Source organism: Euwallacea similis, chromosome 11 (assembly GCF_039881205.1).
Source record: "Euwallacea similis isolate ESF13 chromosome 11, ESF131.1, whole genome shotgun sequence".
NCBI lineage: Eukaryota > Metazoa > Arthropoda > Insecta > Coleoptera > Curculionidae > Euwallacea > Euwallacea similis.
This window is the reverse complement of record NC_089619.1, coordinates 550,717-564,659: the sequence shown is the minus strand read 5'-3', so window position 1 is coordinate 564,659 and position 13,943 is coordinate 550,717. Positions and strand designations below refer to the sequence as shown.

The following is a 13,943-nucleotide window of genomic DNA, read 5'->3' as shown; positions in this document are numbered from 1 at the left end:
CAAATGGAAATGGTAGAAATCAGAAAAAAACAATTTGTCATAAAATAAGTTTAATATTCTAGTAGCTATATCACACATATACTTCCCCGCGTTTCGGCACAGATGCCGATTGCGACACGTTCGATATTTTCCGTAGTTTTGGTGACTCGGAAACGTTTTCTGAACCACCCAACGACGCTAATGAATTAGGGGCTGACGCACTACTGCTGATCGTAGACGATTTTTCGGAAGGTTCAAGAGTGCTTGATCTTGAGGGACTCAGCGAGCGTTTAGGGTTCGACCCACCCTCATGGGTCAAAGACGTACTTTGCCTAAGATAGAAATGTTTTCCTTCAACGGTGTTTCTCGCACCAGGTGAATCTGCAGCTCTCGTTTCCAATGGATGTGGCGGAACTTCCCGCTCTTCAGCACTGCCACCATCTTTCTCATCACCTCCAAAACCACTTCTCGTTTTCTCATGAAATTCGTTAGGTATTTCAGTCAAGGTTAGCGGTGTTACTGGAGTAACTGTATGTTCTGTGTCGAAGGCCTGTGTAAAAGTAGGATTTTTAATATCTTTGCTTTCAAAAGCTCTTTTAAATAAAGGACTATTTCGTGCGGAGTCGAATCCTAGTTGAGCTAATTGTGAAACGGTCATTGGTACGCTAACAGGGTTTGATAACAGTGGCCCCAAAGTGGGCGATAAAACTGCTTGTGCCAGTGCGGCAGTACCAGGCGAGTGAGCGTGAAGCGTGTTATTTACTGAACCCGAACCATCTAACTCTTGGATGGGTGATAGCACTACCTGCAATGGAAACTGTGGTGGAGATAAACTTTGTAATAAGCTCAATATACACAGAGCTGCATAGAAAACGGCCAAAGCTATGTGTGAACATCCCATATTATTTCGTTTATTATCTCGCTTACCTGTACTACCGGAACATCGTTGGGTGCATATCCTGGATAACTTGGCAATTGCGACATCATGTTTAAGCTTGAGCCTGGCAAAGTGGCGTTGCTACCGGACGTAAGTACGTATCGGTTCTGGTTTTCACGTTCGGACACTTCTTTCGTGACATCAGGGGTCGGAATTCGGGGTCTGTTTTTTATTTGCATGGAGGACGCACCAGCAAACTTTTGCCCTGAAAACCACACCTATTTTCAAATCGAAGATCTCAATCAGCAACCCCCTTCATGCTTATTAACTAATAAATTTGAGAATGTACTTCACGTAGCAAGGAGGTAGATCTTTTGTAAGCTACCTGGGCTTTTAAGGGTGGTATGTTTTCAAATTGACACTCCCTGTATAATCCATAAGGTTTCTCCAAAATATTTTTTCCATTGATTTTAAGAAAAATGAATTAAAAAATTATTCCTCTTACCAGATTTAAATTTTTGATTTCTTCCTGATCTGCGTCCGACTAACCTATCATATAACGATATCTTTTGAGGAACGTGTATTTGCCCGTTTTCCGGGTTAGCATAAACCGAATTCCCTCTTGGTCGTGCAAATAGGCCTCCTGAGGAATATGCCGTAGATGCTGACCGCACCGATCCCATCCCAGTTCTGGATATTTGCCTGGAAAACCAGTTCTGGCTTTTCCGCCGTTCGACTATGGGAGTATCTACGCTTTCCTACAATGATGCAGAAAAGTAAACTTATATTTTTCAAACTGATTGCTGTTCATTTAACGATATGACATAGAATTAGGTTAGGTAAAGTGCGGTAATAGTTACTTGCCTAACAATTCCGGAAAGTCAGACTTTACAGTACGTTGATTGCAGTTGTCAGCAATCGTGTACTGTAAAGAAACTTTCGCGGGTGTATATACATTACACTTGCTACGAGCACATCTGTAGTAACTCCATAATAGTGTGCGGTAAAATTTTTATAGGCAAACGTGCCGTAAAATGTTTTGCTACAGGCATGTCAATGTCAAATATCCACAAAAAGTTTTAATACTGATGCTGTTATTTTTATTTGCGTGCAACGCAATTTTTTTTATCGCACATGCCCATAATCGATGTTTTATGCACGCTGCACGTGCTTGCGGTAAAGCAGCCTTACGCCCGCTTTTAAGAAAGAAGTGACGTAACAACACATTTGCCAGCTATTGTGAGTATACAGGGTGTTTCCAAAAATGTGAGCAATATTCCGGAAATGAAAAGTTCTTGTCAAAAGACTGCACTTATGCTTATAAATTATTTTCCAAAAACTTACCCTTTGGGAAATACAGCTCTTCAAAATTTGATAACGAAAATGATATTTTCTAAACAACTTTTCTTCCAGTTGATAAAATTTAATGAGTTTTGGGTCACCCGTGTATCATACTAAGGTTAATAAGATTGGACCTAATGCATCTTTCTACATCTTCAGGGAGGCAGAGAGGAGGCTATCTTCAGCTTCTTTATTTCTAAGCTTTTGAAGTTTTTTTTATCGTTATGTGGTTTATTAGATATCCGGTATACCTGAGAAGAAAAAAGGTACTCTTGGTTGATGTACGTAAACCGAAGCGTTTTCCAGATAAACATAATTTTGTCAAAAAACTTATATTACAAAAGTAGTGGAATTTTGCGTGTCTCACCTAGGCACTAAAATAAACAATATTCTCTGTTAAACTTATTAAAAATAGGTTTATTATTTTGAAATAATTTCATTAAACTTCATCAAGTAGAAGAAAAGTTATTTAGAGAGTAACATTTTTGTTACCAAATTTTGAAGAGCTGTATTTCCGTAAAGGTAAGTATTTGGAAAACAATTTATAAGCATAGGTGTAATCTTTTGATAAGAACTTTTCATTTCCGGCAAATTGCCCATACCTTTGAAAACACCCTGTATAATACTTACATAGTCAGCGTACATGTCATCTATGATGGACTTCTTAGGATTACCACTAGGAAGTAAGTTAGCGTATAAGCTATCAACTGGCTTTAATTTATACATTTCTGCTGAGCCTTTCGGTTCTTCCCGTCGATAATGTTCAGATCCTATGGTGTAAGGTATCTCTTTGGGGACCACTTCGTCCCAGTATTGATCTTTCAGTAGTTCTGGATGTTCTTCATGCATTTCGTCGACGATAATGTAGGCTGCCTGAAATTGGTACAAATTATGTTTTTGAAGCACCGAAAAGACTGAAACGTTTATATGCAAAACCGCAAAATAGCGTGTTGCCGAGCGCGCTGCAAAATACATTGTCGGTCGCGCCAAGCACAATATTTTTTAAAACCGACTTTAACTAGTAATGTATTGTTTTTTGTGCTTTACATGAAAATAATAGCATGAGGAAGTCTAGTATTGTTTCGCAAATAGAGATCGAAAAACAAAGTAACAGTGATCGGAAAGCGGTTTTGCTGATTGCTTGTGTCAGCTTTGTAAACCGGAAAAAAATTTACAATATTATAAATTTAATATCATTTACAGCCAAATAGCGAGTATCAGCGAAATAGACAGTACGTTCAGTGTTATGTACCTTTTTTTAATTCACCAATCACTAGTACTTCGAAAAATATTTTCCCGTCGACTGAGGTAACACGTTTGTTTAATGTACATAAAATTGATCGTTTAACATTCGGTTGTTCAATTGTTTTAATTTAATGCACAATTTTATTATAGGCAGCCAATTATACACAAAATCAACAAACACAGTATTGTCGTGTAACACGGTACGGAATTGCGGTGAATGTGATAACGCAGAAAACGCCGGCCTAAGCACGTTTCAATATTCCCATTCTAAACCGATGTCGTTTATGTGAAACAAATAAAGGCAAGAAGTCTAGAACAGTGAACATCCACAGTAATCAAATCACGTGCGTAGAATATTCAACAAATAACATTATTTGAGCTGAGTATTCACGATATGATGATGAATACTCGTGCGTACTTGAACTTGAAGTTTCGCACGAGAACATACTCGTTTCTGCCTTGAACGTACTCGGACGTAGTCGTACGTACCCGTACGTACTCGAAGTCTAAGCGAAATTTCGTACCCGAACGTAGCGGTACGTACTCGTATTCGAAGTTTCGGAACTCAGGTCTATGACGCGCTGGAAAAATTTTTAAAAATCGATGTTTGTGATTTAACTTCCTCTATTTTGTGGGATGGAAACTGAATTGATTTGAAAATGCCACAATCACTCCTTCGGTTCGAATCCCGCGGCCTAGTCAAAACCGACTTTGCTTACCTTAATATGCCTGTCGATAAGCCAGTTAAGTTCAATGTCATCGTCATCCTCGCCAAATGGATTGATAAGGACTTCCGCCACTTTTAACCATCCGATGTAAAAACAGAACTGCAATAATATCGCTCTTAGCAGTTACTTCCTGGTATAATATCCTTGATAGATATCGTGTGAATCATGTTCGGTTTTTCCTTTTTTTTATTTTTGAGAATGACGTATAACATCCACCCTTTGCTAAGGGCTTGATAGGTGAATATTTATATTGTGTGAAACATTCCGAAATTACTCTTTTATGGCAGTTTTTTCTTTTTATTTTTTCTTTGTTTTCCTTTTCGTTTTCGCTTTTTCTTTTCTGTACAAAAACAAACTGTCATCCCTCAGCGATTAAGAAGAGGAATTTCTGAGTGTTTCGCACAATTCAAATATTCATCTGCCATAAACTTTAATTTTGATATAGCTACAGGGTGTCCAAGATAAGGATGTCCATTATCCTGGGTATGTACGTACACTGTGTCCAGGATAAGGTGAGAGTGGCACGTAAACCTCTAAATTGAGAAATTTTTAGCTGCATCTCTTACCATTTACGAGATCCCCATGCTGGACATCCTTATGTTGGAAACACTGTATGCTAGATGTCAATATAATCACGTACCTGTAAAGCCGTAAAAAATGGAAAGAATATATCTGGATCCTCAATTTTACCTCTCATTTCTGGTGGAGCGTACGGTACAAATTGTCTACCTAACAATGCTGCTACGAAGTACACGTAGAGGGCAAGAGATACTACCTAGAAAATTAAATTTGCAGAGACCGCCTGTGTCTAACGAGATTTGACATATATCAGTCAGACTTTTAACCTCAACCATATGTCAAATGCAGCTACTGTCACTGACATACATATATACATAGGCAAAACAATTGATTTCCATGACCCCACTACTTGGGGATTATCAAGAAGTTTTCGAAGTTTTTGAACAATCCTATATACTGTATAGATTTACCTGCGTATAAACCAACGGCACAGAAACAGTGTCATATCCAATTAGAGCTCCTAATCTGCGGCGAATATCCGAAAGCTCTGTGAGTATGGTTTGAACTATATGGTCGCTAGTTGTCAGCTCTTCTTTCCTCGCTCGGTTTATTAAATTCGCTGCCCACACTAAGGGCATCCAATATTTCGACATTGGAGTCTTTTGATCCATAAGCTCGAAAATTTTTTTCTCACTATCCATCATTATGCCTGGAAATTTTAGAGTGTACAGAATGTTCTCCCAAAATGTACTAAATTATTCAGGTTAATTCGGGTTAATTCAGGTCAGTTCGGATTAGTTCGAGTTAATTCAGGTTAGTTCAGATTAATTCCGGTAAAAATTACAAGTTAACTTACCACTATCGACTAGATGTTGCCACGTAGGAAATCGTTTCTTAACTCTTAATGACACTCTCATTAATGTAACAACATAAGCTAATATCGCATATCTAACTATGTTTCTTCTCATCAGTCTTTGTTTCTCTCCCTGAAAAAAAGAGCTTCAGTGAGAGGTCACTAAACAACATTTTTTCGAGGACTGCACAAGTAATCGTTTATTAAATTCCTCTGGAGAGGCTATTAAGTTCATATTTATCTTGTTTTTCCATTAAATTCTCATAAAATAGTACGTATGTGACCGGTGGTGGAAACTATTCGAGCTATCGCTAACCTCAGCACTAAATACGTCTATTCTCTATTCAGCTCTCACGGAGAGGATTCTCACTCACTCACTCACTCACTCACTCACACTCACTCACTCACTCACTCACTCACTCACTCTACTCTACTCTACTCTACTCTACTCTACCTCTCTTCTTTTTTCACATTCTAAATGCGAATTCTATTATTTAAGTCATACCACCAACCTACCCACTTAAGTAAAGGATATTTACTTACACCTCCGGGAATACCCGCATTTAGAAATAGCGCCAACGTGTCTGGCCATGGCAAGAGTTTATACTGCTCCCACCATCTCTTAACAACAAGAGATACATAAAAACCTAGGACGAAAGACATCGGTATGGTTTCACTTTGTTGGCCAAAATACATTCGTATTCTTTCGAAGACTCTGAAATAAATAATTATTTTTTCCAATTTTGACAAGTAAAGTAACAGTTGGGGACTAAATGGGACTCATTTCGCCACTAGTTACATAACGAAGTAGGCAACTTCATTTCATAACTTAATTAACAAATTATTGTTCTGGAACCTGGCTTTAACCTGAAGGATCCCACTCGTTACGTAAAATTGCATTTCTTTATGAGTTAAGTAAATAGCGATTTTTCTAATTTTAACAAATAAAGTGACATTTTTGACAATAATAACTGATACCTGAATAAAATTGGGGTTAATATCTTCATTTCGCAACTCACTAAATATGTAAATAAATAAATAAATAAATAGGGCTGTTTTGAAAGTTCTTAACTAGACGACCCAAAATATCTAATGACAATAGCGTGTATGTTTGTTAACAGGCGAGTTATCTGGCGAAACTTCGACGATTTTAGTATCTAACAAAGAATAACAAAGAACATATCTTACCTTTGTTGCGACTCGTTCAAACCAAAACGATAAAGTAAATTTATTGAGTAATATACACCTAAATATGCTACGAGTTCTCTCCAGACCAATTTATACACACTTCCTCGCCATCTGAAACAAAGAAAATGATTCTGAATACACGTTAAATCGAATAAATGTTCGAATTTGTATTTGTTTTATAGGCTTTATACTTCATTTTTGAGTTGGGAATTCCTTTTATTAATTTTATTATTATATACAGCCTGAATCTTAAGTAGGAGGTTTCCTTTTAACACCACATAGACCTCAAAATATTAAATAAAATCTGTATGTAACATTTTTCAAAACCTCAAAAACAACCAAAATATACCTGTATGAAAAAAGGACGGGATTTTTTAAATAACCAGTTCTAACCTAACAGGTGAATAGGACGCAATGTACCAATAAGACGGCCCGCGGGATCAACAAACTTAAATCCATGTGATTTTTATCTGTGGAGTTGTATGAAGAGATTTGTGTTTATAACTGAAATTAACACACTGACAAAGTGTCGAAAACGGATAGAAAGCGCCACAGAAATAATTTTACGAAAAGCATCTCTTAATGGCGACAATTTCGAACACCTTTTGTAGTCAGTCTCTTGGTGAATAATAATTAAAGGTTTTATTATTTATTTAAACTTTCATACGTTTATATTTCGGTTATTTCTAAGGTTTCAAAAAAATTTCAAGATTTTGCTTAGTTTTTGGAGCTTTATGTCGTGTTAAAAGGAAGGTCCCTACCTAAGATTTACCCTGTATTATTTTTTTTATTTTTTCTTTACATTAAAACAAAATGAATTTCGACGTTTTTTTTCTTCGAATGAGCCAAAATTACCGAACCAATTATTATTCATAAAGGGTTCAGGTGGTGTTTTCAGTTGAAATCGAAACTCCATTGAAATTATGCTGCACACTTTCCTGCTATTAATATCTTGAGGGATACTATCAAGAAACATCAATTCCTTGTCGATTAAAGTCTGCATTTTTATTATTGAACATTTCTGTCGCTGGTCCATAAGTAATGTCGGTCGCAAACCACCTTTCACCACCAATGCCTATGGCTTATGTTAAAAAACGTTCTGTAAAAAATTTATTATATACAGGGTGTTTTAAAGCATTGACATTTTTGATGCCATGCTCAGTAACGCAAACTCCTGCAATTTAGTGAATTTGAAATGACTCGCCGATTGCCGACCTCTCTCGCCAATCAAAAAAATCTGAAGGTTACAAAATTGGCAAATACTAATTGTGGGTAAAAATTAGCATTCAGTGAAAAGACAATTTATTCTCGTATTTAACTCGGCAGGAATATTAATTATTAGTAATAAGGCTTAGGCGCGGCGCTAAATGCAAAGAGCATTAGTCGCTTGCACGCAAGATTTACTTGACTTTTCATATTTTTTTTGTGCTTTTAGGAAATTTCCATATCAGATCTGAAAATGCAAAAACTATCAGTCGAACAGTTCAGTCTCCATATGCGTAGAACTTTATACGTGACGATCAGTTTTGTAGATACTTGAAAGCAGAAATTCCATATTGGTTTCGAACTGCAAACCCTCCAGGGTTTCATGATTTTTGAGTAAATTTCTAGGTTTTTAAAACATCAAACCGATTTCAATTAATTTCAGTTAAATCTGAAGGCCCAAATTCCCCATTTCCCTCCCCAACTTCTCTTGGAGATACAAATTGAGTAACTTCCGTGACATGTGATTTTTTATTAAGAGTTCATCGCTGCAACATTTCTTTTAGATTAATAATATAATTTAATACTAAATACAAGGTGTCCATTAAATATATGGTAAAAATTCAAAGGCTTATTCCCTGGATTATTCTAAGAATATTTTGTCCTTTGGAGCTTTTGAAAAGTTTGTACCGAAGATGCTGGGCAAGGAAAATTTTCATCAATAACAAAATTTTATTACTAAATGTTACACGTAAAGCTTCTTAATCTACAAAAATTGTTGAATATTGCTAGCTCCAGCTAGGATGTAAGAACTTAATTTTCTCAATGACTGCTGAATTTTTTCAAGAATCGTTTCTTTTTAAGTTATACCCAACAATAATCCGATTTTTCAAATCTTCATTTTCCACTGGATCATTATAAGCTAATGATTTTAGAAGCCCTTATAGAAAATAATCCAGGGAGCTTAAGTCCGGAGACCGGGCAGGCCATAGGTGAGGTTCGCCTCGACGACAATTCTTTTTACCTATAAAGTGAATTTCTAAAGAAATAGATTGGTCGAGGTAGGACTCACAATGACTACGTCACTCGAGGTAATCACTTTCAACAATTTTTGTAGATCAAGAAGCTTTACATGTAACATTTAGTAATAAAATGTTGCTATTGTCGAAAATTTTGCTCGCCCTGTATCTTCGGAACAAAGAGGCTTCTCAAAAATCATCAAAGTACAAAATATTCTTAGGATAGTCCAGGGAATAATTCCCTGAATTTTTGCCGCATATTTAATGAACACCCTGTACAACTGGGAATTTTTTTATGAATACAGAGAATAAGTACAAGCAGTTCGCAGTTTTTACGGCAGACGTGCTTTGATCATCATGACATAAAGAAAAAACGATATTCCTACATACATTTCTAAGCAACTACATATTGATTATGATTTTAAATCTTCTTAGAACCTTAGCAAGAACTGGTTCTACTGTTAAGTAACATGCAAAAACTTAGAGTGGATTAGTTTTATTATCTCTTCGTCGGGCCGGCTACATCACGTTAAGGAGGTCTTCTTAACTGTTTCATCTTGAAGTAATATGTGTACTGGAGCATGTAGGCGAAAATTACCTTCGGTTTGCTTAACTGCTTTAGCGCGTCACCTGCTTAGTCCTCAAAGTATCTATTTAGGCGAAAAGCAGTGGCGGATCTAAGGGAAAGTGAACATCAGTGCAAAGTCAATTTTTTTGTGCATCTGAATCCGCCTTAGACTAGTCGATATGCATTGCCATATGTATGTGTCGCTATGTTTTATAGCGACCTTTTAAAGTCGAGTAATCTTCAAAATTAATGTATTTTCTTCTGTACGTCAAACAAAACACTCAGTATATTTGACGATTGAATTCTGCGATTTATTACTAATATTTTGAATAGAAATTTGTTACATTTTTCATAGAACATAAGTGAGTAATCCGAAGATTTATAAAATGTTATATTTTAAGGTAGTGTTGAAGTCTCGCTCGCGCTCAAGAGCTCACAATTCAAATTTTTCAAATGAGAAACCCCGTATATTATTTGAGTATCAAATTCTGCGATTAATTATGAACATTTTGAAGAGAAACGTGTTACATTTTTATAGAAAATAAAGGAGTAATCCGAGAATTTATGAAGCTCTATTTTTTCAAGTAGTTTTGAAGGCTCGCTCTCATTCGAGGGCTCATAATTCAATTTTTTTTAATGAAATACACCATATATTATTTGAGAGTTGAATTCTGCGATTCATCACGAATACTTTGCTTTAATAGAAATGCTTTAAATAGAAATTTATCACTTTTTTTATAGAGAATAAGCGAGCAATTCTACGATTTATCAGATTTTCCTCTTAGAAAATCCTAATTTTAAGCTCAGGTAATACGTGGTGCGGGTTAATCGTAAGTAAAGGCCAGAATATAATAAAAGATAAAAAGAAGAATGACAAAAAAGTAATTCCGAATTTTGCGCAAGTTAATCGACCCTCTATCTCTTACAGTTTCCGAGATTCCAACAGCCATCCCTTGAAATTGGGGCACCCTATACATCCATATAATAGTAGTTATGTTACATTTACGTTGTTTTCAAATTGATAAAGACAGTTAAACACTTAACATCTCCATTGTCCAGAATTTTTTATGTCCTCTATTATCGTTGCTCACTTATGATAATAATTGTTCATGAGAAGCAATTATAAGGAATCGGTAAACAATGGAATTAAAACTCTAACATCTCTTAATATCTTATACGAACCACCCATTATTTGGTATTCAAATTCTTTACGGTATCCTATCTGATGATAATTGCACTTTTAAGCAAAATAAAAACATCCGGGAACAACAGATCGTCAATAAAGTGATGCGCATTGTTAATAACAATTATTAACTTTTGTTAACGTTGACTATCTATTGCACGTATCAAAGTTAATTCGTCCATTTCAATCGGTATGAGCAGATTTTTTTATCAAAAGGGACATAAATAGAATTTACATATACAGGGTGTTAATGAATAAAAATACGTGTTACATACTTATAGAGCATACAGGAGGATTGAAAATGAACCAACTTTTGTTAATAAACTCATGTGCAGAAATGCACCATGTTTGAGTCATGGCTAGATTAATAGTGATGCTCATATTAATCAAACACGGCAAATGACCCACCCGTAGGCGTGTTACTTCTGTGTTTACCTTGATTTTCTTTACAGTAAGTTGTCATTCTTTTGATAGTTTTTATCAGTTGACCAGTTGCATGACCACCACGCTCTCCCGACCTAACTTCCCTCGACTTTTTTTTATGGAGCCATATGAAGAGTTATTTATGAGAAACTGCTGGTGCATATGATGGCCGCGGCGCAAAAAATATGTGAAGGACCTGGCATCTTGGAAAGAATGTATCAAAATATGATACGTAGATGTAATGCGTGCATTAAGGTTGATGATCGTCATTTTGAATAATTATTATAGTTATTGACAAATTAAAAAGTTGTTATGTCATTTGCCGTGTTTGGTTAATATGAGCATCACTAATAAATCTAGCCATGGCTCGAAAGCGGTGCGTTTCCGCATATGAGCTTATTAATAAAAGTTGGTCAATTTTCAATCTCCTTGTATGCCTTATAAGTGTGTAACACGTATTCATTGACACTCTGTATATAGGGGGAACTTAAGAAAGAGAGGGAGAAAGTGTAAAATAGTGTATGTAAGGTATATAGTATGTGTCTAAATCAGTGTAAGCGTATATTAAACTGCCAAATGAAATGGGAGGAAGGGCTCTAAAGAGACGCCTTTTGGCCTCATTCTGAGTTTATATACCATTGGCATCGGGAAATTTTTGCAATTCCCTGTCGCTCTCCAGAATATGAATTTGAAGCCATGAAAAAAACCCCTTGAGAATATTCAAATTCTGAAGCAAGACGCGCATCGTGGCGTGGTTGCCATGGAGATGTCAATGCATCAGCCTATCCCAGCTAAACAATGTTACATAATAATATTACGCACGACTTGAAGCTTCATTATGCACACTTACTTACAATTACCGATTTTGCATTACGGGTTATTCTTACATTAATTGTAATTTATTTCTGGTTCATGGTTCTAAGTACAGATTTTTTAAATTATGTAATAATACCGGCCAAAACTGACATAACACGCAATTTCATTGTTTAGGAAACGCGAAAGCAGATGCCAGTTTTTAACACTGGTCCCGGTATCATCAATCAATTGCTTGTTACCTCCATTTTAACCCGCAGCGATTAAAAAAATCCATGCTTAAAGAGCAGATATCACGAAATTTTGGTAAACTGTGAAGAATTATTGGCCGTTTAAATTAATGTAACCATTCAAAGCTCTGCCCTCTCTTCGAAAAAATGCCTCAAAATGGTTAAAACTGGTAGTTTAAACTCTCAAATCTAGGTCAAAACCCAGCATTTTAAACGTTATAATAGAGATAGATCCATATTTCAACGATATGAGTCCTTTGAGAGCTAAACAACGGGGAGGAAGGAGCTTTAAACGCGCCCTGTATATTGCAACGATAACCAGTGGGTATTCAAGTTGAAGTAAGAAGGACTGGTATCTTATGGGGGAGTCCATGCTTGCGTGAATTGTTGTGTTAAAACCATTGTTCTCCGTTTCATATGAAGGTACGTACAGAACTCGAAGGTTGTCAGAATAAAACCCAAAATTCTATACTTAAAAAAACGTAGTAATAAATTCTCACTTTTCGCCACTGTCTGTTAAACCATCTTGGTACCAATGGTATCGGTAGGGTTTAAACGGTGGACTTCAACCCTAACATATTGAATGTGCATATGTAGGCACATATACAAGGTGGCCACTGGCATAGCCATATTTTCCATTCTACAATGTATAGCATTTCTTACTGCACAAATTGCATAATGCACGTAAAGCTATAGACGATAATTCTTTTTGTGGCTGTGGTGGAGGCTAAAGCACAAAAACTTACATTCCCAGTACTTTCCAAAAACACCCAAATGTACTTCCATTCGGTACCAACCCGCCATAAGACACAGTCATCTTATTTGAATCGGATAAACGAAACTAATTTACAGCCCCGTCAATTTCACTATTGCACTAACCTACTTCACAATTTCGCTTCCGCACATTCACCGTAAAAAATGCGCTTCGAGGTCATTTGAACAACTGTTGTTACATCGACAAGTAATCGGCTGGTACTAAATCGGCTGAAACAGAAATTAACAATCGCCATCAGCAGTTCAGGTGTGCTAGGCAGTCGTGCTTAGTGGGGAATACCTTCTGAATTGCTTTGTTGTATACATGTAACATGTACCAGAGAACGAGTATACCTATGTGTGGTAAGGACGGATCGTCTGTTACATATTAATGGCATAGAAATTTTATTGAAAATTCTTCAGAGCCAAAAATGTAGATTAGAATGTGGTACCATTAACCGTTAGGTCATAAACAATCGAACCCACTGTCGAAGCATTGCAAACGATGTTTTGGGTTCCCCTGTGAGGTATATTAAATACTCTAAAATTTATTTATTGATTAAGCCCTGGAAAATTGGTGTTTTCCACTGCAACGCATATACAGGGTATTCTACATCTTTACGTAGAACACCCTGTTATTAGACGATTACTTAGAAGCATGGCTTTAGGAAAATATCTCTCTTAAACTCCCATAATCATTTGTAATGTCGGGTGTGAGAAGTTACCTACGTTCCAAATTTTAGTTAAATATATCAAAAACTCTGAAAGCTATAAAGAAATAAATAAAATAGTTTTGAAAATTGGACACCCTAAATCTGAGAAACGAACTATTTGCGACGTTACGTTCATATAGATTTTATTCATGTAGACCAATATTTTTTAAGATGTTTTCGCCGATATCTCGACAATCCATGGCACAATTAAAAAACCTAGGACTTTAAAAACGGCCTTAAAATAATCGCTTCGGTGAATCAGAACTGCAATCTGCCACAAGCCTGGTAATGTCAGCATAAAAGCATAC

General features: G+C 36.2%; 2 protein-coding genes across 2 annotated transcripts in view; one reads left to right on the top strand and one right to left on the bottom strand.

Moving 5' to 3' along the window:
- The window catches only part of Ldh (Lactate dehydrogenase), a 158,719-nt gene that overhangs the window by 117,015 nt on the left and 27,761 nt on the right, over positions 1 to 13,943 (top strand). The window lies entirely within an intron of this gene.
- Best2 (bestrophin 2) lies at positions 34 to 13,203 on the bottom strand. The gene is made up of 11 exons (XM_066394785.1): positions 12,916 to 13,203; positions 6,731 to 6,841; positions 6,086 to 6,257; positions 5,546 to 5,675; positions 5,160 to 5,398; positions 4,811 to 4,945; positions 4,162 to 4,269; positions 2,828 to 3,070; positions 1,362 to 1,614; positions 907 to 1,121; positions 34 to 784 (listed from the first exon to the last, which is right to left on the bottom strand). The coding sequence occupies exons 1-11, from the start codon at positions 12,984 to 12,986 to the stop codon at positions 71 to 73; spliced, it is 2,391 nt and encodes a 796-aa protein (XP_066250882.1). The 5' UTR covers positions 12,987 to 13,203; the 3' UTR covers positions 34 to 70.

Bases quoted from the DNA above. Each gene is read 5' to 3' on its own strand.
- Best2 (XM_066394785.1), bottom strand. From the start codon at position 12,986: ATGACTGTGTCTTATGGCGGGTTGGTACCGAATGGAAGTACATTTGGG. The intron at 5,676-6,085 runs GTAAGTAAATAT...TCTTTTTTTCAG, and splicing joins ATGCGGGTATTCCCGGAGGT to GGAGAGAAACAAAGACTGAT. The intron at 4,946-5,159 runs GTAAATCTATAC...TTAATTTTCTAG, and splicing joins TGCCGTTGGTTTATACGCAG to GTAGTATCTCTTGCCCTCTA.